General features: G+C 34.9%; 4 protein-coding genes across 4 annotated transcripts; 1 reads left to right on the top strand and 3 right to left on the bottom strand.

Annotated features, from left to right (window-relative positions):
* Nucleotides 1–967: 967 nt before the first annotated feature.
* LOC133329893 (1-phosphatidylinositol 4,5-bisphosphate phosphodiesterase classes I and II) lies at nucleotides 968–25,462 on the bottom strand. Its single transcript, XM_061538351.1, has 18 exons — nucleotides 25,355–25,462; nucleotides 11,321–11,467; nucleotides 10,960–11,097; nucleotides 10,243–10,376; nucleotides 9,992–10,177; nucleotides 9,730–9,927; nucleotides 7,923–8,105; nucleotides 7,636–7,816; nucleotides 7,200–7,419; nucleotides 6,488–6,621; nucleotides 6,219–6,432; nucleotides 5,826–6,154; nucleotides 5,562–5,762; nucleotides 5,169–5,499; nucleotides 1,896–2,355; nucleotides 1,459–1,809; nucleotides 1,246–1,390; nucleotides 968–1,186 (listed from the first exon to the last, which is right to left on the bottom strand). The coding sequence occupies exons 1-18, from the start codon at nucleotides 25,442–25,444 to the stop codon at nucleotides 968–970; spliced, it is 3,861 nt and encodes a 1,286-aa protein (XP_061394335.1). The 5' UTR covers nucleotides 25,445–25,462.
* LOC133329894 (lectizyme) lies at nucleotides 13,813–14,670 on the bottom strand. The gene has a single exon (XM_061538352.1). The coding sequence runs from the start codon at nucleotides 14,668–14,670 to the stop codon at nucleotides 13,819–13,821; it is 852 nt and encodes a 283-aa protein (XP_061394336.1). The 3' UTR covers nucleotides 13,813–13,818.
* Nucleotides 20,192–21,044, top strand: LOC133329890 (lectizyme). The gene has a single exon (XM_061538348.1). It carries the CDS (start codon nucleotides 20,217–20,219, stop codon nucleotides 21,039–21,041), a length of 825 nt encoding a protein of 274 aa, XP_061394332.1. The 5' UTR covers nucleotides 20,192–20,216; the 3' UTR covers nucleotides 21,042–21,044.
* LOC133329891 (lectizyme) lies at nucleotides 22,803–23,663 on the bottom strand. Its single transcript, XM_061538349.1, has one exon. The coding sequence runs from the start codon at nucleotides 23,627–23,629 to the stop codon at nucleotides 22,811–22,813; it is 819 nt and encodes a 272-aa protein (XP_061394333.1). The 5' UTR covers nucleotides 23,630–23,663; the 3' UTR covers nucleotides 22,803–22,810.
* Nucleotides 25,463–25,902: the final 440 nt, after the last annotated feature.

Here is a 25,902-nt window from a genome sequence, read left to right as displayed (position 1 = left end):
CTTACTTCGACATTACAAACATCGATTTCATTCTCTTTTGCCCATTCCCATTTAATGTTACAGTTTTTAATTCGAATAAAGAAAATTGTGGTAATTTTTAGTAGTTGTAATCGAAATGTTTGATTTTAACTTGCACAATTATACTATGGTTTTAATATATTATAATATAAATGAACTATTGAAACAGACTAGATTGTATTATGAAATTCGTGATTTGAAAGGATACAACTTGGCCAATAATTAAGTTCCTTATCGCGTTAATCCACCATTCTAAGGTCTGTGTATCATCAACCAATAGTACATAGTTTGAAGGGTAAATAACAGTGCGGGTTATCTTATTTTAAATGAACAATTGTAACTAAATTTGTTTTAGAATATATTATATATTAGGATTATAATTTTCCATCTATTATCATGGTTTTTCCTAATACCAATTCCGATGGTTTGTCAACTAAATTCACTAATTATTTCTACTTCAATGAAGTAACTACCAAATTGCATAATTATATGTATGCCTACAACAACTTTTCAATCTATGATTACTTAGTAAATCTATTAAAACAAAATGTTGCAACGATTTCAACTTTGCTCTCTCAAAATATTCGTAGTAAGTAGTATACAAAAACATAAGTACATATGAAAACTTTCGAGGATTACCTAACGAGGAGGATGGATATTTTTAAAATATCTTTTTGGAATCTCAATGTATAGAGTTCAGTCTGAAATGAATTTGATTTCTATAGGATATTAAATAGCACGCAAGGGGACTGAGATTTCGTACAACATTCTTAATACTAAAGTGTCGGATTTAGGTATAAAACAAGAGCAAGGTCAAATTCCAATGCAACTCTGCTTTTAACGTGGAGTCGCTGTACTGGACTCTTATATGCTATGGTTATTGAATATACACCAATAAATTGTAAAAATCCATCTTGATCACTATCCGTGTTATATCCATATATGACATTTATGTAGTGACTCCGCCTGCGGCGCTGTTAGAGATACTCGTATTTGAACGCGCAGGGGAAATTGCAGACAAGCGATTTGTCGATCCGACTTGTAGGTTCATTTCGTTTCCCGTTGATGTTCCACTCGAGCAGGTGTTGGTGTTCTGAAAGATTCGTAGGAAACCGTTGGATTTTACACATGTCCGAGATTCAAATTCCTTTTCCATTATTTGCAGGGCCTAAAACAACGAAACGTTTTAACCATCCGACGACATTTATTACATGAAGTTCAGTTTACCATATTTTTATGTTCCATGAAACTATTGCGTACTGAATCGTGTTGCTTGCGTAACTCTTCGGAACGCTGCTCGTAAACGTTCTCCAAACGAGTGCGTTCAGCCACACCACGTACAACCACAGAGCTGTGCACTTCACGCTTCATGCTGTATGTATTAAATTTGAACATTAATTTTAACTAATTGTTCCCGCTAAGGACTTTATAAGAACCTACCGCACGAACTCATCTTTGTCTTTGTGAACTAACGCCAAGTTTTTCACTTCTTTCTTGCGAGCAACTTCCAACTGATGCATTATTTCATTCTTGCCCTTTTTTAATGACGACTTCAATTGTTTGTTCTGAGATTCTTGGGAGGCTTGCAGGACTCTTTCCGCAGTAGAGTATATGATGTCATGATACATCCTTTGCAGCTCTTGGTACTGCTGGAAGTTATGTCGACAAGCCATAAGCATTCTCTCCTCAATGCTGCCATCCAAGCCTGTTACGGACTCCCCGCTGTTCTCGGCCACCTCATTACTCTCACCCACGTCCCTGACACAGGGAGGTGCTTCTACTGAGGACTCACTGTTTGAAGAAGACAAACAAGATCTGAGTATGTGAAATAAAGGTGTCCATTAGAATAGTCTACGCGACAAGAGACTTGTACTTACAGATTTTTGTTGCTAATACGTTTTACCAATTTGCTAGCGAATTTGTTTTTTTTACTGCTCTCCAAAGGATTCGACTTGGAGCCACTAATTTTTACCTTTTCTTTGTCGTGTTTCTTGCGCAGATTATCCAATTTCTTTTCGAATTCTATGAGCTTTTCCTTGACGCTCTTGTGATCCAAGATCTTCTCCAATGGTTCTGCCGTCAACGATTCAACATCGAACTGTGACGATTCTATCTGTTTGATTGAGGTGGAAGTCTGTGCCGTAGAATCCAATGAATGCTGATGCTGTATGCTTTGCATTGCGCTATTAACAGCCGCATCGCCAACATCGCGAGAGTTAGAAGTTTCGGTACTTGTTGCAGCTGCCGTTGAGAGACTAGATCTATGCTTTGGGCTGATTGTGTTCGATTCTACGGGCCGTAGCTCCTTCTTTTGGCCACCTATTTGAACAAAAACGACTTTGGTTGTTAATGTGATACCATCAAATCAATGTTGGATAGAGATTTGTTTGGGTTGTGGTGGGGTAGTATTAAAAAATCCAGTGTTATTTTTGTAGGTTTCGTCGTGTAGTGTATGGTATGTTGGGATTTCGGTTCAAAAATAAAAAAAATATTAAACAAAATTGGAATTTCCAGTTAAAAATAAGAGTGTATGTGAATGTGTTATGTTCGATTGAAATGGTCTGACTCAATGTTAATCACAAAAATAAGTACACTGGTGTATACTTGTATTTATAGGTTTTACAGGTGGGGATCTTCAAAATGTTAATAAATATAAATAATTTTTGCAATTTGGTATTTCTCCATACTATTTCACGCCCATCAGACCCATGGATTTAAAATTTACTTTCATGAGAAAAATTTACATTGTTCCGAATTTCTTAATAATTATTATTAATTTAATTCGCTTTGGATTACTTTTTAACGGTCGCAGAATTTTTGCCAATAAATTTTGAAATATCTCAAATCGACTTTTGTTCTAATGTTATAGTTCTTTGCTTCGCTGCACCATCCTAGTTAGTTCACCTTTTTCAAATACAGTATGTCAAGAATCAGTTTACACTATGAACAAATTGTTTTTTTTTTTTAATTTTGTTAATATTAAATATAAATGTTTTTATATTAACGTTATATTTTTGGTTTCTTTATGATGAGCTAAAAGACAAAAGAAATTTCAATTTCATATTTAAATAAACATAAAAAATATAACAAAAACAAGAAATAATTATTTATAAAATTGTTATGATGTAAGTATTAACTTTTAATATTTTTTCATAGTTTTAATATTTTTTTATTGGAATGATGTTCTGCCTTTCTAGTGCTTTAAAGGCTTGCCAGACTCTGGTGGGCCCATCGTTATCATATAAAACTGATTTGGTTTTATCGCAAAATATAACTTCGTCCCAATATACAGTTGCGTGTGAAATGTTCATTTTGGCGAATGAAAACGTCTTGTCTATATTTGTTACAGATAGAAAGAGTTTTTTGCGTGCTGCTCTTGATGAGTACTTGTTTTTAAATATAGTCTGTTGAATAGTTATGTGACAAACGTTAACACCGCACTCTTCTTTGAGCTACCTCGTAAACGTCTTTGTGGAAATTTGAGTGTTTTGCATAATTTTTTCTAATAATGTCGCAAATGATTCCCAATATAAAGAAAATGAGTAGAACACGCAAAAACTAACGGCAGAGTACCGTTATATTCACACAATGTATACGATAATTAAAAATCAAGAGATGTGTAAATTGTTATTTGACACTAGTGGAACTGAGCCATATTTGCCTTTGTTTACTGCTGTTTAATTTTGTACTAAATTTTAATCTGGTTAACTCAAACTTTATTAAGTGCAGCACACAATTAACAAAAAACAATTTAATTGCTGTTATTCCAAGCTTCTACATTAGAAAATGTTTAATATTTACACTGTGCTACAAAACAACAAAAACAATTTATTCAGGGGTTCTAATGTAACAATTCTGTTTTGTTGGAGTCCCTGGAACAAGGAAATACCTTTGGTTTTTCTGCGTCAAATCGAAAATTAGTTTTTTAACGGTAAATGTAGAGAAAAACGTGGTATCATAGATTTTCAATTTGTGAATGTCAATAAACTACATGTGTTGACAAAGTTTTACACGACTGCGGTCAAAAAAGGAGCTTCTATTAACAAAAAACAAAAAGACGTAACTACAAGTGGGTTTATAATAATAATATAATAATTGAAAAACAATTTTGTTTTATTTAGGTATACATCTGTCAGTGTATTAAAAGTGAACTTAGAAAAATCTTCATTTGACATGTTTATAGTTTTCATTCAAAACTGTTTTTTGCTTCTCCTACACAATTATGCTTTTGTTAGTTACGCCTTTTTGCATTTTAGCTAACATATATATATATATATATATTTACTTATGTTTATGATGTAATTTTGGCACTAAATTTAAGTTTATTACAATATTTCATTTAATTTTAACATTATTTCCAACAATCTTCCAGGATATAAATTAATTAAATAATTTATGTGCGAAGATATATTTTACAAGCAGTTTTGATTTTATTTTTAAAAAGAAAATATATTTTTACACCTGTATACTTATTTTTGTGATTAACTGTATATGAATATGTCGAATATAAGCCAACACGAAACCAATGTGTATTTAATGAGGTGTAAGTGACAGTCGTATGCTTTTAACCTTTTTCGGCATTTCTATTTAGATTTCCCTTTCTTTGTAATATAACTTTAAAATGAATACCAAAAAAAGTCGACCATAACACCAGTTAAATGTCGCTACTGTTTTCTGGCAGTTGCTTACTGATTATTGAAAAATTCTCATTGGTAAAATTGTAATAAGTAAATATTTTCATGTTTATGTTTTGTTGTTAAATATAAAATATTTTAAAAATTTCGAACAGAATTTCAACATTTTTTTATTTTTGAGATGTTAAGCAATAATACGCATTATAGCTGTATTATGCAAACTATTGGCTTCGCGTTAATGAAAAACTCCATATTGTGATTCAAGTATTTTGCGAAAAATCAATTTTCTTGCTGGATTTTACTAAATGTTGTTCCATAAATATTACCAATATTTCCACTTGTTTCCTGGTTGTTTTATTATTTTACATTTCGTTTGTTTGATACCTATTTTTATTTGACTTGGTCACTCTTTCTAGTGTTCCTAAGAAAACTAATGTTTTTCGTGTTGGCTTTGCATTCTGTTTGCTGTTAGCGAAGTACTGAAATTTTGGGGTGAAAACGAATATTGACACTTACATGAATTGGTGACGTCGTCTTCGCTGAGAACCGGCTCAGTGTCCTCCTGTAAAACCGCCAGCTGCTTATCACGCTTTTCCAATTCACTTTGGTATTTAATTGGATTCGCCAATGCCTCGGCAAATACAGCAATATCATCCGGAACGTAGTCCTTTACCACAATGCATAAAAATAAGGATGTAAGGGGTAGTGGCTGTCCTACCTCATTCCGCAAACTGAGGTGTCTGTAGCCCGGCCGTAAGCCAATGACGGGCAACACACGATGTCCAATAAATTTCCCTCCTTCTTCGTAGGCAGCGATTCGTATACTAGCTAAAGCTGGAAGTACAACCTAGAAAACCACATTTGAACACTCCTTTATTTCAAACTTATAAATAAACGACGTCTACATACTTTCTTAAAAACGAAGGGGTCTTCATCGTACACAGGATTGATGCCATTATCGCGAACAATCTTTGTTCGAAACCTTTTTCGAACGGTATCGGCAGGCAAGCCGAACATATCGACTTCCACATAAGTGCCAATTCGTTTGTCGGACAGAAATTGGCCCGACAGAACCGTGATAGATACGGAACCCGCAATAATGCCATCCACCTGCGAAAGACAATGGCAATGTAACATATTTTAAAATTCAGCAGATATGCATCATATATTCACCGTGCTTTCAGCAAATGGGTCCAAACGTCTATCAGTACGTCTCATAAATTCCGGTTTCAACAAATATCCAGATCTACCATTGTACTCAAATATGCCTAAATTAAGCTGCATTGCCAAATCTAGAGTTTGGAAATTTAGAGCCACAAGCTGGCAGCCGGCATTCCAGAATAATTGTGGCATGAAATTTGAACTGTCGAAACGTGTACCAGCCGGATAGACGCGAGACAACTGATGTTTGTTGTAGTTGACAAATTCTATGGGTCGTTCTTTTAGCAGAGTTGTGGCTTGTTTCTCATCAAACGAAGACATTTCATAGCAACGATTTTTTTCTATTTGGAATCAAAAAGATCAGTAAATAATGATGCACTTAATTCAAATGCAGTGTCTACGAACTTTCTGAGTTTTCAAACGAACTAAAATGAATGGGCTGTACGTAGTTAACCAAAGCGGATATTTCAGCGCCGGCTTCCGTTTCCTTTTGTGCCTTCTCCGGCGGTGGTTCATTGCCACTTGGCAAAATTGGGGTTGTATTTGGAAGAGATTCGTCGTCACTGGAACTATCGGTATCCGAAGAGCCAGTGCTGTCTTTGGAACTTTGTCGCAGTTGCTGGAATTGAATTGAACATCAGAGAAGCAAATTAAACGATATTTGCGCAGCTTACATGTAGTGGCGGGGCATGATTGCTTCCATTCCCAATATCACCATTTGTTGTTGCCGAAGCACCAGTATTTCCATCCTCCTGTTGCGATGTATTCGCTGAGGATACACCTGCTCCTGACTTATGTGACGCATCAACTGTACGAAGAAAAGAAATTTATATTATTTATGTCTTGCTTGAAGTTTTCACGAAAAAGAGTGCTTTGTAGAAGGGAATGTATTGCTTGGAATTGTCTTACAAATGTATGTTTGTCCCAGGGTATAATTATTACAAGGTAGGGCACAGCTACCAACTGATTACAATTTTTTCTCAAGGTGGCTTGTTCCATCAAATCAAAATACATATTTTGTGTATGTGTGTGTATTGTTTTGAATACAATGTCAAATAAATTCAAAATAAATTGAAATATATTCAATTTTAATTGAAATGAAAATTATGTTTTTAAACGTTCGTCTAGAAGTAATTACTTTGTTATGGATGAAACAAACATTTTGTGGTATTCCCTACTGGATTTTGGGAATAAATCATAATCCTTCATTCATTTTTCGCGTTTTTAGTTTTGTGTTGAAAAAATGTCAAATAAACACAAACACTTGTTGCGTATATTTATTTTATTTTTGGCAGAAGAGGACACACGTGCATATTTGCTTTTTTGTTATTCACCTCAAGCTGCCCTACCTTGTATTATTGTACCATGGTTTGTCCTCTAACTTACCTGAGTTTGCTGATACCAATTGTTTGTTATTAGCCGACGAACCTGCATTCTTCTTGTGATGATGGTGGTGGTGATGCTTCTTCTTGTTTTTAATGATAATTTTACGCTTGAGCGATGAGGGCGGTGGTAACTCAACATTGGGTTCGAGGGGATGGGAATCTAAAGGCTTATCTAGCAACATTTCGCCGAATATTTCTCGACAATAATTTGCAATTTTAGCCTACATTAGCAATACACAATAAATAAAAAAAATATTTGTGTTCTAAAGACATGGTATACAAAATATAAATTTGTAAATTCGTGAAAGCTAAAATACTTCGTTTATAGTGGACCATTTGAAGTTATATATCATTGGTTGCCTCTAAAATCTAAATGTGTGTTTTGATTTATACGATAAGCAATGGTGGAATCATTAACTACGTAATCTATAGAATACCTGCTGTCTTGGATTACAGTGGTTTTCAAAGCTCAGTACCACTGGAAGTTCTGACGTTTTAAATGCACTCTCCGCAATGGCTTCCAAAACATCCTTGGCAAAAATTTCAGGCACAAACGTGTAACCATGAACAATAACGGGCTCGTCGGTGCGGCCGTTCCAAAAATCGAGTTCCACACATCTACAATAGGAAACACGATGTAAAGCGAACATTTTAATTGGCCAAACCTTACTCGATAACTTGTACTAAAACCAAATACTAATCGTATAATAGGTATAGTAATTACCTGCATCCGGCTAATAGACACTGCCGATAAATTTCCACGGACGATTTTCCGGTCAACTGGTGCCCTGTCAAATATGTATTGTGGGATGAGTTTATGAAGTAATGGGCTAAGGGTTGATTCATGTCGTCACTTAAATCCCATTTATTTGCCGCCATTATCGGGTTGTCTTCCGACATAAGATACCTGAAAAAATCCATAATTTATTTTAAAAACATTGCGCTAGCATTTTTAGTTCTTTGTAACCTCTTTTGGATGCCTAATGTTGAAACGCATGTGTATAAATGTGTAGCGAGTATGTCTGTAGCACAAAACACCCACGATATAAACGAACTTACAGTGCTCTCATTCAACAAACACTTACCCTTTTAATGAACAAAGATAAGAGCAAAAGTCGGACATGTTTGCATCCTTGAATGCTCTAATGACATACGTTTCCGAATTGTCAACTTTTGCATATCGTTGTGGGACTTCCAAACTAGAGCATAAACAATGAATTGTCCTTCTAAACATTTACAAATGAAAGGGCATTCATGTCGGTATGTCAATATCAGCGATATGAATGAAATGTAGACCTTGAATTTCTCTCTATTGACAATAAAAGACGAACATGACTATTGAAGTGTTTTAAGACATGGGATTTCATTAAGTAAATAATCTTATATTGAATGGATAATGTCGGGCGGGCCGATGATTTTACACTCCAAACAGTGACAATAACGTTATCCTTTCGTTATACACAAAACAAATACACATTTAATGAATTCTGAAGTTACCTACATACAAAGGGGTAACATAAAGTGATATTAAAAAGTCTAAAACCAGACGGTTCCCTTTCATGGGAGCTGTACCAACAACAACATCTACTAAATTTTTTTGCAAGGACTTAATTTAATCAATTTTAACAATAAATTGCACTGAAGCTATACCTTAAAAGAGAATTTACGTTTGTTATGAGTATGCGAAATGTGGACATTGTTAATACCAAATGTGGACTTATACCCACAATTTTCTAGCTGGTAATTTAATTTGTCTGTCGGGTTATTTGAGGTGACTATTATACTACAATCTCTTAATATTTATATTATTTTAAACGGACGTAACCAAACCTTGCTAATGCCATGTTCTGACGGGCATTCGAACAACGTAGTTCGCTCTCAGAATTACGTACATGAATTAACCCGTTCATACAACACTATTCTTAATTCACGTCATTAGAGTTTTTTTTTTATTTCAAATTTTTGTTTCTTGTTTTACACCAAAATGTTAACATATTTGCGTGAATCACATATGGATCTAAATAAAAAAAAAATTCTTTCTCCTGACTATAGTATGAACCTATATCTATTTACTTTTAATTCATGTTTTCCATTTTTTCCGAAAATATTGTTGCTATGAACGCTAATTAGAACAAAAGGGAAAGAAATGCGTATTGCATTATGTAGATTACAAAATTTACTTCCTTTTGCATATATAAAAACTAGACAATTTGTTACTTTTCATTCATCATTTTCAATTTTACTGAAAAAGTTTGAAAATTTCATGTTTTCAAACTGTCAAAATTAATTGATTTTCGATAAATACTCTCAAATGTTAGGAATGGGACAAAATTCTTGGTTATTCAGAGAGTGATTCGAATTGAACAACGTACAAAAGTCGGTGTTCGCTCAGAAAATTTTGTATGGGGAACTAAGTAATTACTTCATAATTAGGGATCGAACAACGAATGAGAGGGCGAACAACGCTCGTCTGTACATGGCATAAGACAATCGATTATTGGTACCCACACTACAATCATATTCAGACTTACCTCAAGAATCCGTCTAAACTTAATAAGCCTTTCTGTGCATTAAACTTATTAGGCTCGTACTGTGTTATTACTTCCTTCGCCCTTTCCGTGTCTGCATAAGGATACAAGATTTCATTGAGGCGCGGATCGCGTTGAGTATTATTTAAGAAATCCATAAACTGATTTGTTGTCATATATTTCCGCTTTGTGTTGCCAACACTATAATTGAAATGACATTTTTAAACTGACATTTTCGGGGATGGTGATGTCACATTTTACTCACAGATGGTCGAACACCTTCTCCACCTCATTACGTGTTGTGAGATTCTTGTACAAGTTGTAAAATTCTTCGAATGTGAATTTCGAAATAGGAACGGTCTCTGTTTTTCCCGACGGTAGGCCTGTATTTTCCAAAGCTTTCTCCACTCGCTTACGATCGTCCTTATTTTGGGCAAACATTTTGACAATACTGTGGAGGCAAAAAATTAACCAAACCTATAATTTAAATGTAATTTGATTTGCATTCAGACATACTTCTTTACTGGAATGTTCCCACTCTTATCGATTTGTAAGCATAGTTTGGTGTGCGCTTTTTTCAGAAACATATTTACGGACCCATTCAAATGGGCCAAGCTGTACGCCAGGCGCATTAAACCATCACACCAATGCTGTAAGTAAAATCAAACAACGACCAGACTATTATTTTTTTATATGAATCTTTTTTGTTTATAATTTCGTTATTTTCTGAGTGGACCTACTTTCAGGTGAAAATGAATAATTTGGTACATTGCCTACAAATGTTAATGTTTGTACAAATTTCGAATCCTTGAATCTAATCTCTTTAATTAAATAACAATTTTTGCCAATATAATGCAATAGTGCATCATAGATAAAAATATATGCAGTCGCCGTACGTTCTTCTCACCCGATTAATAGTTCATAACATTATTTCAAGTGTTTCATTGCGTTATTTCGTGTGTTAAGCATGACTGCAAAGAAACGTCAGTTTGTGTACTCTTCCGAAAAGAAATATTTGTGTCAAATGTATATGAAAAGCATTCCTATGGAACAGAAGCACGGATAGCTGCAGATGTTTTCATTCATTAAAATTTCATTGGAAACAGTGGGAATGCGAGCACTTTGTATTGTAGCACTTTGTCACACATTCTGATTGGTGGCGCGTACGAATATAGGATCACAGGCAGTCCGTGAACTTGTGGTGTTTGTGTTGCAGATAATTTAGATACATACCTGAGCAATTTCCTTTTTGGTGCAACAAAAATTTATAAAGGAGATATTAACAAAGTCCGATCCATGACAAACAGTTACAGTTTTTTCCTCCAATGTGTCCTGAGAACCTAGAGTTACTATTTGGGTTAGTTTGGGATCCTGAAAATAAAATAAAAAACAAAACAATATTTTATGGTTATGGTATTTATAAACTGTTGAGGTTTCTACATCTATAATAGCAAGTTTTGAAGTTCCATCTATGCATTTTTATCATTATAAAGAAAACCTTAACTAATCATCTTTAAGTTTGTCACTTCTACAAGGGAAAGCTACTTTATTTTTCGCTCTTTATAAAATATCGCAAATCTAATTGAATGCTTACCTTTGGCTTTTTTGCATAAGGTCCGGTTCTAACATCTCTTATCGTGGCAATATCAAGCATATCCATTTCGTTATTTTGATCCACCCAGTAAAGGAAGAAGCCACCGGGATCGACCCGCATTGTAACGGGAGTTCCTTGACACGAATCCTAAAAATAAACAGAATTATTATTAATAACTAGCAGCCCCGCAAACGTTGTTTTGCCCTATCAGAATTGCATCAATTTAGCAACCAATCTCTAATCGGGCAAAACGCCAAGAAACTGTATAGCGCGTCATCTGTGTGACGAACTTAAAATTAGACAGAAACACTCCTCACGCCCCATAGAGCAAATACATACAATTTGGTCAAATCGGTGCAGTAGTTCTTGAGTTACGTTGCAAAAACAGAAAAAAAACTTAATATTGCGCCATCTGTCGGATGAACTTCAAACTACACAGAAATACTCCTCACGCCCCATAGTGCCTGTACACACAATTTGGTCAAAATCGGTGCAGTAATTTTTGAGTTTAGCGATCACGAATATACATGTAATTTTTATATATAAATAGAGAAATAGAGATGTAGAGATTAAATAACCTTACGTTTTTATAACCTTCAAATTGGCATTTGGTCATTTTATATATATATATATATATATATATATATATATATATAAATATATATATAATATATATATATATAAATAGAGATGTAGAGATTAAATAACCTTACATCAAATTGGCAATTTAGTCATTTGACAACATTTATAGGTGTGCGCAACATGCCTTGAAATAACAACCGCTAGTTGGGGAAAAGTGTGATCGAATTATCGGAAATGATTTCAGTTATACGAAGCACAATTTACAAAGCATTAAATAGTGGAGGTGGTCTGAAATCCGAAATTAATAAGCGAACTGAGCGCATAATTATTAGAAAAATTATTGAAAGTGATCAAAAGGAAGAGCGAGGGACCTTGAAGAGGAGTCTGGTGTTAAAGTTTGTCACGAAACAATTCGAAAGACAAATACTCATCCAGAGTAGCACGCAAAAAGCTCTGAGTTTTGCAATGAATCCAAAATTTGGCGCAAGACAAATTTGGAAAAAAAATGGCAATAATGATTTGAAAGCCGTGGGAGATTTAGCTTTTATAGAAACAACGATGGACGCACAACAATATTTATTAAAAAAATAAATTTTATCAGGATAATGATCCTATTTCTGGTTACATTTAAGTCATGTGTGAAGAGTTAATTAACAATGTAAAACAATTGAAAAAAATTGTTTTTTTTTATTTAGTTCGAATCTACTCTGATTCAAGAATGTCCCTACAAAATTTCAAGTGAAAATCTCAGGAACTTTTGAAGATATAGCCGATTTATTGTGTCAGCATCAAGTGATGGCAAGAGTGATTCTCAAACTTTCAACGCGTTTTTCTCGAAACATTTTTTTACGAATGGCGGGCACGATAACTCAACAACTAATAATCTAATCGGTTCCAAATTTTTACACGTTTCTCTGGGAGTGTGTAGCTATCGTATGAACTAGGATAAAGCCAATCGGTGAAGATCTTCCATATTTTTAACTTAGTTTGTGTTCAAAAATAGGCGATTTTCCAAAAAAAAAAATTCAAATTTAATTGTTGTGCGGAGTCAAAAATCCTAGTTCATACAAGAGACATGTACTCTTTCTAACACCATTGGAATTTTCGGATTCCGATGTTCCAGTGAGGAGTTATCATGCCCGCCATCAAAAATAAGGACTTTTCTTTAATCACAAAAAACAACACAATTTTCTTTGTAAATTATGTTTCTTCCTTTTTAAATCTTGAAATATATATGTGCAAAGTTACAAACCTAAACAAGCATTGGTATTCATTTACCAGCCCATTTAAAATCTTAAAAATAAAAAATCGAGAATGGGGGAGGGGGTTCCCTTAATAAAGAAACATTTATGTTTAGTACTAACATTTGTTTATTCAATGTGTAAAGGCAGTCTTGACATACCGTATGTCAAACACGCTGGGAATCAGGCCAGACTCTACTTTTTATAGATGAATTTGAAAAATGCATATCTATAATATATAACTTAAATGAAAGCAGCGCAGGTCCTCCTGTCATACGGAATCTAAATAAATAAATCTTAATCTTTATTTAATGTAGAATTTATTTAGTAGAATTTTTGGCAATGCTATATTTTTGTCACCTTTAAAATATTAGTTTATGATTCTGCAAATAACTTCTGTTGACATTTTTAGAGTGTTCGTGGTATACACACATTCCATAAACTCCTCAAGATATGCGACTAATAAATAAACTCATAAATTATATATGCCTTATCAGGGCCCAATAAATGCAGATAGCTTCACCTGCACCCGATACAAATCGCTACTCAATGTCGATGGTAAATTAATTAGTGACGCGCCGTAAATCTGAAGGTGGAGCGGAAAGAAAACTACAACAGATAAGATTTGATTTGTTTTGCGGATTTGCCCGCAATCGATAATTTATTTGTATGGGTTTAATGAAGTACGTTGTATGCCCATTGGACCTCATTGATCCAATCAACATATTGAGATACAGCGGTGTAAATAGTGGGGCGGTTGTTGTAACCACAAGGCATGTAGCCCCAGGATGTGATGCCAACTAACTCAGCGACGTCACCGTCGCGTTCAACGACCAAAGGAGAACCGCCATCACCGTAGCAGGCAGCTACCTTTACGCAAATTTGCTTTGAGCTTACGGGAGCATCCGATGGGAGGGCTGCCTTGCATTCTTCAGCAGTCAAGACATCGGACTTGGCAACCTTCAAGTCTTTAACATACAAGGAACCTTCGGCATTGTCCAAACCCCATCCGTAGTTTGCTGAAGTTTCTCCATCGAACTCTTCCTTTAGGTAGGGCAAAGCAGCGGCTTTCACATTGGCACCAAATTCAAAAGCGGGTGTCACGTGCAACAGGGCAATATCGTCGGAACCTTCAGCACCGGTGAACTGTTTGTGATTGAAGGCAAAGTCGATTGTGCGAATTTGAGCATTTTCTTCGTTGGTGCGATCGGTCAAACCAGCGTACACAGTCAAGCCAACTATATTACCGGCCAATTGGTTCAATTCATTGACGCAATGAGCAGCGGTCAAAACCCATTCCTTGCCAATGATGGTGCCAGCACAGCTGTGAGCGGCTACCAATTTGGAGGCGCTCAATGAAACCAAATAGGGTGCAGATTTCTCGGCGGCATTCTCACCATCAATAATGAATGGATTAATGTCAACGGCGGGTCCGGTCAGACGATCGTACAATAACTTTCCCAAGATGTCAATAGGAGTAGCACAGGCTACCGCAGCAAATAAAAGCACCAAAGCAAAGACCTTCATATTAACCTCCCAAGTCTACGAACCTCAAATTAAAACTGTGACGGTAACGTTATCAGAAGGGTCGTTTTATAGCTACGTCCGGCCTTATATATTGCTTGTAAAAGAGAAACGGAACATGAAAAACTCTTAACTACAAACATAACCCTTCAGACTCTCTTAAGAAGAGTTTGATGATAGCCAATGTCTAACGGTAGCTAATGATTAGAATTGGAAAATTATCGCACGTAGAAGACGGCAAATTTATAACCGTACTCATATAAAACAGAAAGAGCTTATCTACAGGGAACACACATAGGCGTCACACAGAGGGGAAACATACCCCAAAATTTGCACAAAGCTCAAAAAATTTAATTGGCGTTTTATTTGATTTCTTTAGGTTATCAGTCACATGAATATTTGACCGTTCGCCACAACCATCCCAAACTGTCCGGGAACCTACCGATATTTAGCCAAAATTTATATTTTTAAAAAGAGTTGTTTTATTATAAAGGCATATATTAATTTGAACCGATTTATATCAAATGTGGTATAGATTGTTTTAGAATAGTTTTGGATGCTTGAATCACTTTATAAGACGTATATTGCGTTAGTTATTTGGTATCTGATGATATACGCGGAAACTGTATTAAAATCTGGACGAATTTTAACCATTCTATAAAGTTAGTCCTATGACAAAAAAATAGGGTGCACTCAAATGTCTATATATAGTTGTAAATGCGGAATCGGGGGGTTTTTGTTGATGTCTATCTTGGTGTTTATAACTTAAAAAAATTAAGATTTTGACAAATAATAATTGTAAATATCAAATGAACATTCAAGACGTAAAACAATGCACATTTATAATTATAGAATCACAATTTTCATATTTCCGAATTCGAACATCCCTCTTATTACGGACAGTTAATAAAAATGTCCAGTTAAGCAAATATATATGTAGTTATAGAGTGTAACAATATTAAAATTGCCTAGCCAACACCACTGCCGCCCTAATTTTCTGTTATTACGTAGTTAGTTGGAAGCGTGTAATTTCCACCGCATTTTAATAATGTCGTTTATTTTTAAATATCATGAATACTTTTCGTCTTAATGGAAACACCGCGGGAAGGGTAGTTTTTTGTTCGTTAAGTAACCAATAAATTGCTTTTGTCCACTTCAGTGGCTTTCCGATATTCTATCAGCCCCAACCAGTAGAACGACTATAAAAAGAACAATGCGTTTCACAAGCTTCACTTCGAACAATGGACCTTCCAACCATCGGCTGGAATAAATACACCGTCATACACATGCCGAGTTTTATTCTTTGCTGACCTTCCGTTGTCCTTGGCATAAACAGTTATTCATCGCGGTAGTGAATACACAGTTGTTGCCTCTACAGATCCTGCATCACAAATTGGTCAACGATGCCATTTTTTCGAACACACTGATATAAGATTCGACGAGGTTGGCACACCAAAAAAAGGAAACAACTGTAGCAAACTATTTACAGTGAGCAAGTACGTATGTACCGTTTGCAAACACATACATATATACATACATTGAAATATTGCCACAGGAAAAATATATTATGCGTTGATACACCTGAGTCCTCCACATACATCTACACATATTAATTAATTTAAATAACAGTGCATACATAGAACTGATATCAAATACAAATATGTGTATTTGATAGTGGTTCCAAAGTTTAATTGTACGTAAAATATGGTTTGACGAAATCTACGATAACTGTAGTAAATTATAATGTTGTTAATTACATCGAATGAAATCTAATCTGACCTGAACCTCAAGAGTAGTTAGAACAATTTTATTTCCATTTATTTAACACAGCTGAAGCCCAATTCGTGAATTTTTATAGTGTATTTTAATTATAAAGTATTTCAACATTCCAAGTCCCAATTTCTTTGATACGATATGAAATAGTTAATGAAAAACTACTACTAATACTAATATGATTATCCGGGGTCGAATCGGATAATCAAAGAGCTACATATTCGATTAACACATTTTCAAAAATGTTGACCCTTTATAGGGGAAGGTACTACAAAAAGAGGTTGACAAAGATATTCCGATATGCAGAATTTTTCCAAATCGAATATTACGATAGCATTATAAGGAATTTACAACTTTTCAAAATATGAACCCTTTATGGGGGAGGTACCAAAAATGAGTGGGTCAATTTTGGGTAATGGGAACATTACCCAAAATGATATAGTTTTATTAAAAATGTTAGATTGTGTAATGTTTGGATCAAAACGGATAATCATTTCGCAGGATATTATAAATCTATTTTCATGCAAACTTTTGACCATTTGTAGGGGAGGGGCGTACAAGAAGGAATGGTCGGATATTCTATATGTTCGAGCATAACTTTGGCCTGGACGAGCATTTTTACCACATCTAATTCATATCCGCAGATGTAGCCTATCGGCCCACTCTATCCTGCAACTCCCCAAAGGGTGTAAAAAATGGGTCCTCCTCCAGAAATTGTCAACATCTCGTATTTTTCACAATTTGTTTTTTTCTTAGTTCCATAGCACAGGTGCTACTAGAATGCGGCCTAGACCTGATAGGACCAATAAATTTTAAAAATTCTTTAAAAGTTAACAGCGTAACAGTCCACTATTATATGAATCAAATTGGATCAAAACCAGTAAAAATAGGAGTACAACATTTAATAAGGGATGGGGAATGTAAAAAAAAAAAAACAATTTATTATGTTTTATTATTAATTAAAATATGAATATTAAATAATTATTTCTCCATGATATAACTAAACTTTCAAAAAATTCCAAGAAATACTTTACGTTTTTTGTTGGTTTTTTGAAAAGGTGTTGAAGCCAACAAGTTTTTTATGTTCCTTCCTGATTTGTGGCTAAACTACACAATTCACGCACATGTCATCAGTAACTAAGTTGAAGAATACCCCATGGACAATATGGTTCTAATGTATAATTATTGATATAATCACTGCATCCACTCAAAACAGATGCTGACATTTTGAAGCCGGATAATGGACTAAACTGATTATGGGATTGTAGAACTCGTGGTTTTGCTTTGTTCAGAGTATATCTCATGAATGTGCTCACCGTAGCGTCTTTGTTATTGGATTCGAAAGACGAAAATTTGGTGCGTAAATTTTTATTAAACACATATTTTTTGTGTCTGAATTTGAAAAGGTCCACTCAAATTGTGTATTTTCATAGGAGATTACTGAAATCTGATGCGCATAAAAATCTTATGCACGTTGCGTCATTTTTAACCACTTTTGGAATTTTTGCATAGCAAAGTGCTTCGAACGGCACACTTTTGCCGGTAAATGAAACATTGAAAAATTCATAACTATTTGAAGAGATTGATTCGGTTTATATGAAAACCGCATGCACAACAACTGATTTGAACGAATACGCGAATTGCATGCTTTTCAATATTGATCAATGTTTTTAGTCATTTTTAAAGTCGCAACACTTATCAGAGGAATCTACCGATATTTAACAATCATCTAAAATAATTTGAAGAAAGCGTCGCATACTTTAGAAGATTAGGGCTCAGCCGAATTTCCTTAACCATGCTAAAAAAATTCAAAAAAAAACATTTTTATTTTAAAAAATATATTATTTTATTTTCAGATATCTTCATGATTCTATTTGTTTTTCGCGACTTTAAAACGTTTTTCGATGTGATTTGACAAGTATGCAAAGAGAACAAATGTATTTAAGAAATTTGCGAATTACAAAACATAGGAATTCATTTAATGGATATTTGAAATACAAAAATTTAAACCGCTATAACTTTTGTGCGCAGCATCCGATTTTGTGAACGCGAACAGATTTTGAATCAACGCACATAGGAAAATGTAGTTGAAGTTGATAAAACTCATAAAAATCGCATTTATGGTCCGATTGATATAAAATCGGTTAGCAATTATATATAGTCCCAAAATCTTCTTAATTGATTATTTTGTAAATTTGATCTGCTCACATTATTCTTATTTAATTTGAGAAACATGTGATTTATTCATATTAGCACAAACGTATACCAAATGTTATGATTTAAATTGATGCATTGCAGATCAATGAATATATGGCGAAAATTAGAGTTGGCGAAAGAACCTAACGTATTTTTTGACGTTTCGAAAAGAACTTTCCAGTACTTTTTGGAGAAAAATTCGATGGTTTTCGTGCTGGCGCAAATAGGCCCATTGAATCTGATACTCTAAAGTTTGGAGCATAAACAACAGAAATAACTACTATTGGCAATCGTTGACAACGTGAACTTTTTTACCATTTAAAATGTAAGTTATCTTAAAAATTGTAAAAAAAAATGTTCAAGACAAAGATAATTTACTGCAGCATTTGAGTGAAAAATAAAAAACTATTTTGACAGATGGTAAGCTTGTCTTCCTCGGTAAATGTAATAAAACAATTTTATTTTTTTAAAGTACAAGTTTTCGCTACAAATATACAACTTTCCTTTTTACCTAATTTCATAGTGCCATAAAAAGTACCTTTTTACTTTCAATATCGGTAAGTTCAATTGACTGATGAGCGGAATTGTTTAATCCCAGACCGTTTAAGATGGTTATATCGAACGAGGATTATGAGTTTTGTGCAAATTTTCGGGCATATTTCTCCTCAGTTTGATGTCAAATTTCGCATATTGAATATAGCTATACGGGCAAGGAAAAATTCGGGCATCATGCCACGGTAAATATTATTGCGTAAAACTGAAGGTTAATATTTCAAACAAATCGAGCATTAAGGGGTGTTTCGTGAACAACGTATGGTGAATAATGTATGTTTTTTTTTTTTTTAAATAAGTGGAACATTTCAAAAAAAATCAATTAAACTGTTTACAATTGGAAATAACCCTTCATTTCGAGGAAATAATAATTCATTAAAATTAGTTATGTTGTCATACATATCACTCATTTGCTGTAAGACATGCATAACTCAAAAAACGTGAATTTCGAGTTAGTGATGCATGAATATCTCTTACACACTCTAATTGAGAAGCAGTAGAAGTGTGAGTAAATTGAAAACTTAAAACGCATTTTCTTTTTTATTTTGATTTATGCCTGTATTGCAGCAAATGAGCGATATAATCACTACACACTAGAAAGTTACGTTTACGTTTAGTCCGATTAGACATTGTAAATATTTATGAAATTCATTTCGTCCTCCAGGTTATATAGGCGTTGTTTCCGTATTTAAAACATTCCGAACTAAGTCCTACAACGGTAAATAAAATGCAACTTGAAAAACTAAAATTCCTCATCCGCCATTTCTACAAAGAGGATTTTCTTCTAATCAAGTTGATCTGCGTGTTGATAAACATTTATCGATCGAAAGAAATCTGCTACGGTTTATAGCTAATGGAAAAATATTCTGATTAAGTGTCGTATATTGGATTAAACTTTGACTAAGATGATAAGCTCTCGTACGTACGGCCCCATTATAAATCATTCAAAATCTCAATTTTGATTAAAAACAATTTTTAATATAAATAGGTTCGGTGCGAGCGCCATACAGTCAGTACCCGTTGTTAACATGAAGGTTTTAGTAGTTTTTGCTCTTTTGGTGGCTTGCGCCCAAGCTGGCAACATTGGAGATATTGCCCAAAAATTGATTCCCAGCTTCGCCACTGGCTACGTCATCAAGGGCGAAGACGCCCAGGAACACGCCGCCCCCTACATCGTCTCATTGAGCAGAACTACGAAGCACTCCCACATCTGCGGCGGTACCATCATCGCCAAGGAATGGATCTTAACTGCTGCTCACTGCATTAGCAACCCAGTTGGTATGGGTGTTGTAGCCGGTTTGCACGTTCGCACAGATTTCAACGAGAAGACCCAAGCCCGTGAAGTCGATTTCGGTAAGGTACATGAAAACTACGATGGTGGTGTTGGTCCCTACGATATTGCTCTTTTGCACGTGTCTGTACCCTTCGAATTCAATGCCTGGGTCCAACCTGCTGCCTTGCCCTCCGTTGAAGAAATCCATTCCGGCGAAACTCACCTGTATGGATGGGGCCAACCTAAATCCTACGTTCTCACCGCTGCCAAAACTTTGCAAACCGTCCAAACTCAAATTGTCGAATTTGAAAAATGCAAGGAAGTCTTGCCCGAAACCGCCCCATTGCACGAGACTAACGTCTGCTCAGACTCTTTGCAACAAAGTATCTCCGCTTGCAACGGTGATTCTGGCGGCCCATTGGTTATTGAACACGAAAACGCTCCCTCCGAATTGATTGGCATTGTTTCATGGGGTTATATTCCCTGCGGTTTGGCTAACTTGCCTTCCATTTACACCCGTGTCTCTGCTTACGTTGATTGGGTTGCCAAAATCCAACACGCCTACTATGTCCTCCACTAAAAACTTATTAATAAAAAGTATGCAAATGTTAACAGCATAACATTGTTTTAACATAAACTACATAACGTGTTTCATTTTGTATGATAGGGGGAATGTAGGGGGAAAAATACTTCATACTGTGGAAAGGAGTGAACATCGTAATATTTCTTCCGTCAAGAAGGTGTAAACGTCGAAAACGTCATATAACTGTATGAAATGTATTAAATGTAGTAAACGCCATTTATTTCAATATTATCACCATACACAGTTATTTTCAAGAATTTATATTTTTTTTTACGTACATCTGACTATTCCTTACTAGAACTGATAACAAATTCTAAACTTTATTGAGAAGAAAATTTTGAAATTTTATATGGAATTGAGTAAATCCATGCGTAAATGCGAATATCTATTTTGTCAAAAACCTAATGGTTTTGGGTGGGTTTCCGACGTTTCTGACGTATGTATTTCATTAATATCACTGTTTCTGACGAACCGTCTCTGAGTAGTAACATTTAAGAGAATTTAAACAGCTGTCAGTCAATTGATCGGGGGGTCATTGGATCTTTTAAATGTCTGTACCGGAAAAGAATCGTAGCAAATTTACTGAGGGAGCCGATATTGTCGAATGGGATAATATGGAGGCAGAACCTATTTCATGGTATTAAAATGCCAGATTTATCGCACCAAATTTATTGAACTTTAAACTTCCGTTAAATGATACATATACCAATTATCCGGTCTTCGCATTATGGATAAACTCGGATAATTGAAACAAACATACTGTGTTAGGCCACTTTCATTAAACGGATTTGAATGTATTCAGTATTTGGCTTGTTGCAGTATATACTTTACCCACCACCACAACTAGCTAAGACCATTTGACAGAAATTGTAAGAAGTGCAAATTTTAACCTCATTATTGTACAACTTTGACATCTTTTGCGAGAAAGTCGAAACCTATTATAAAGTGTAGTAAAAGAGATAAACTTACCTAAAATGCAAGAGAAATTTGGCCCAGCTCAAAGTAGTAAATTTAGTCAACTATGAGAAAGTACGGGATATTGTTGTCTAGGAGCGATTAATAACTCCTGGCGGAAAAATGTATGCACCTTCCGCGCCGGCGAGTTGCATAAAGTTTTGCATGGTCGAACTCAACGGCAATGAAATAATCAATGGCTCCGATCATAAAGTGGAAAAATGCGATACTTCAAAAAAACTATTGAAAACACATCTCTATTAGACGGCTAGCAATGTTTTGGCAATATTAATCTCAAAATATCGTCGAGCTTATTGGATGCAGCTACAGTACATATTCAATATTTCTCTTCAATATCATTTTGCTATAAAAAAGCTTTATAATTTGATCATTTATACTCATAAATACTTAGTGAACAGTATTCAAAATCCCCAGAAAAGCTAAACACAACAAATAGTAAATCAAAATATGCCACCAATAAATTAATAAAGTCGATGGCTGATTGCAATATCTAATAATGGGAATTTACTTGTATCGGCAAATGTGAACGCAGCTACAAAATATAAAAACAAAACAGTCTGTCGGTGTGGAGTCTACAAGTGTATTGGCCCCAATAATATTTTTATTACACTGAACTTCGAAGATACTAATCTACTTTTTATTTAGTATGTGTTGGTGCCGGTAATTTGAATCACTACTAAAATATGTATATGTACACGCCTGTTAACTTCACACATGACTGGACAAAAGAAAAACTATTTTTAAATGCTCGTAAACTTTATTTTGGAAACTTCAATTGAAGAAACAGAAACTTATTTGGAGTTATTTTGAATTGTTGTGTCGATCCAGGATAGGTAAGACGATACTTGGGTGTAGACAGAGGGGTATTTGGTGGTGGCGCAGGGAGTGTATCCCCATGATACGATGCCAACGATTTCGCTGCCTTCGGCGGTGTTAATAATCAAGGGACCACCAGAGTCACCATTGCAAGCGCCATCGGTAGTACCTGCAGTATAGGTACATACATTGACGGGAGCTACAGGGGCAAAGAGGGGCAGAGCAGCCTTGCATTCAGAATAGCCAATTATGTTTACATCCAATGTCTGCAAGTTATTGGGCAAAGCACCGGAATTGTCACGACCCCAACCGTAAAGCTTTCCTTTTCCAGTTTGTTCGTACTTGCCCGAGGGCAAGCTAATCTTAGCCACAGCAGCAGATCCGTCGCGGGACAATGCATTCAAATCAAAAGCTTCAGCAATATAGATGAGACCAATGTCATCGGGGCCAACATTGCCACTGTACAGTTCGTGTCCGAACAAATTTTCCTTTCCAACAACACGGCGAATTTGGACGTCGGATTCATCGCTGCGCAAATGCAAACCGGCAACCACTTGGAAGTCGTTGTAAATCAAACAGTGAGCAGCAGTCAAAACCCAGTGAGGATCAATAATGGAACCAGCACAGAAGTGAGAAGAAGTCTTCAAGGACACAATGTAAGGGGCCTCGCCCTTGGCAGCAGGTTGGCCGTTAATGATGCGTCCTTCTGGAAATCCCGGTTGAACAATAGCGTCCAAACTGGCCGCATTTGCGCAGGCAATGGCTAAGGCAGCGAATGCAATAAACACCTTCATTTCGATTGAGTTGTACGTTTGGCTGTGACTTTGCATTTCAATTTCTTGCCTTTATATACCCAAAATGAGTCTGAGAATCCGGCCTCGCTATCTATATTTTATTAAACTGCCCCACATCGCAATGTCATTCGTTAAGAACTGGCCATTCAAGATAAACTATATCGTCTATTGCATTGCAATAAAATAATTGATAACGACTGTTTACACATATTCGCAATCCATAGATGAGACCTAATCAGGATCTATTGATCAATGCATAAAGTGGTGTAAATCAAAATTTCACCAAATAAATTTAGAATGTATATGGCACATTGCAATATCAAACGATGGGGATTTTGCATTTGTCTGAAATACAAAGAAAGAAATATGCAGTGCATAGAAATGACATTATTTTTAGACATTATATATATATATATATATTGTTCGCAAACTTAATGATTTTTGGTACTTATGTAGTTTGGTACCAAATGGAAGTTTTAATTTTAGGCTTAAAATTTTCGCGAAATCTTAGATAAATAATACAACACCGAAGAATTTGTTTAAAATGTACAAGACTTCTCTGTTTGGCGATTGAGCAAAAGAAAACTGAAACCACATCGTATTTATTATCTAATTTTATACACTAGATTTCAGAATAAAATTTTGGGGTATACATATTTCCACGCGATCTCCATGTTCATTCTATTCTGACTGATACATTTTTGTGATAAAAATTATGTTGTAATACTTTGGTATTATAAATTTATCTGATTTACTTCATAAAAGTAATTCGAAGTCCTAGCGTTCCTTAAAGTGAATTAAAAATTTTTATCTGGTACTTTATGTACTTAATTTAGGACGTAAATATAGAAAGAAAAAATAGGTGTAACAATAATGTCTTCACACTAAACGTCTCATATAATTATAAGGCAGGACATTACAAATACGATCTTCGACATTCGCTGTTGTATCAAAACAATATTGGTATATGTTTTCAACAAGTGCCAGCACTCGCCACAGTATTCTACTAATTGCAAATGTTGTCGTTTTATAACTTTAAAATCTGAAGTCATGTTTAAAACTTTCTTTCTTTCTTTCGGCAAATGTTACTAAAATTCGTCTGCACTACATCGGTTTCTGTAGTCCTATATGTCATCTGTTTTCATTTATCAGCATATTATAATACATCGGATTCTGTATTCCTATATGTCGTCTGTTTTCATTTGAAGTGCCTTTTATGCAGTGGTCCACCCCTGGTTCTTCTTCAAAAATGTTTTATTTAAAAAAAAATAATTATTTTATTATTAATATAGAATGCTCTAATAGTCATCGTATTATAATATTTATTTTCTGAAGAAAAATTTATAGACTGTAATTTGTGTGTTTATCCTCTTTTGCTATTGTAATCTTCTTAGTTAATACCATTTAATTAATCTAATGAAAAACGTCTAGGTAATGCGACACCCCACACACTGCTTAAAAGGTTTTATAGTGTGGTCAATATGACTTTTAGCAACGCCTATAAGTATGCCAGGCATTTGAACGTCACAAATTAAATTTTGTCCACATGTCATACATATTTCAAATGCAACGCTCAAAATCTTTAACATTTGGATTAACACAACTAACATTCTAAGGAATTTACAGATGGAAGTAATCGATTGAGCGGCTAACTTTTTGTCAGCGTTCATCTCGATATGAATCCTACGTCTATTTATTTGCCATAACATTGACTGTTTTACTTACATCATCCCATTTTATGAACTTTTCTCCATCCTGCAATGCCTGGGATACTTCCACCGGCCCAGTTGATACATATGTGCCAGTATTTAACATTTTCGTTTCACCTACGCTCCTCACGGTTCACCTTCCTTCGTATGGCAGCGAAGTCAATTTTTCTTTTAAATTACAAAAACAACTACGTTTACAGTTATCTTAACGAGAACTCTCTTTGCTGTTTGGCTTAGTTCGGTGTTCTGTTTTCATACAACACCATTACGAAACATCCGCCGCCACCATCAATATTGAAATGCGCTAGCAGTTGCGAAACAATTGTGCCAATGGCTGGTCTTGTCCAATTGTTGACTGGATGCACGAATCGATCACTTGTGGCAGGCACTGTAGTACGCAGCAACAGCAATATATGTGTCTGGGCCTGTATAATTTACATGCTCTGAAAAGAAATGCCAAGAAAAAAGGGTCCATTAACATTTTTCATACAAGAAAAATAATAAGACAAAAAAAACGCATTTTAATTTTGGACTCATTGAACAAAAAACGCATTTTAATATTGG

Source organism: Musca vetustissima, unplaced genomic scaffold (assembly GCF_032173495.1).
Source record: "Musca vetustissima isolate MV318-11 ecotype Yass unplaced genomic scaffold, APGP_CSIRO_Mvet_v1 utg7565, whole genome shotgun sequence".
Taxonomy (NCBI): domain Eukaryota; kingdom Metazoa; phylum Arthropoda; class Insecta; order Diptera; family Muscidae; genus Musca; species Musca vetustissima.
Note: the sequence above shows the minus strand (reverse complement) of the source record. Positions and strands in the feature narration are given on the sequence as shown.

Coding starts and splice junctions, on each gene's coding strand:
- LOC133329894 (XM_061538352.1), bottom strand. CDS start 14,670: ATGAAGGTCTTTGCTTTGGTGCTTTTATTTGCTGCGGTAGCCTGTGCT.
- LOC133329890 (XM_061538348.1), top strand. CDS start 20,217: ATGAAGGTTTTAGTAGTTTTTGCTCTTTTGGTGGCTTGCGCCCAAGCT.
- LOC133329891 (XM_061538349.1), bottom strand. CDS start 23,629: ATGAAGGTGTTTATTGCATTCGCTGCCTTAGCCATTGCCTGCGCAAAT.
- LOC133329893 (XM_061538351.1), bottom strand. CDS start 25,444: ATGTTAAATACTGGCACATATGTATCAACTGGGCCGGTGGAAGTATCC. Junction 10,377..10,959: donor CCAAAAAGGAAATTGCTCAG/GTATGTATCTAA, acceptor TTTTACTTACAG/CATTGGTGTGATGGTTTAAT. Junction 5,763..5,825: donor ACCCATTTGCTGAAAGCACG/GTGAATATATGA, acceptor TGTCTTTCGCAG/GTGGATGGCATTATTGCGGG.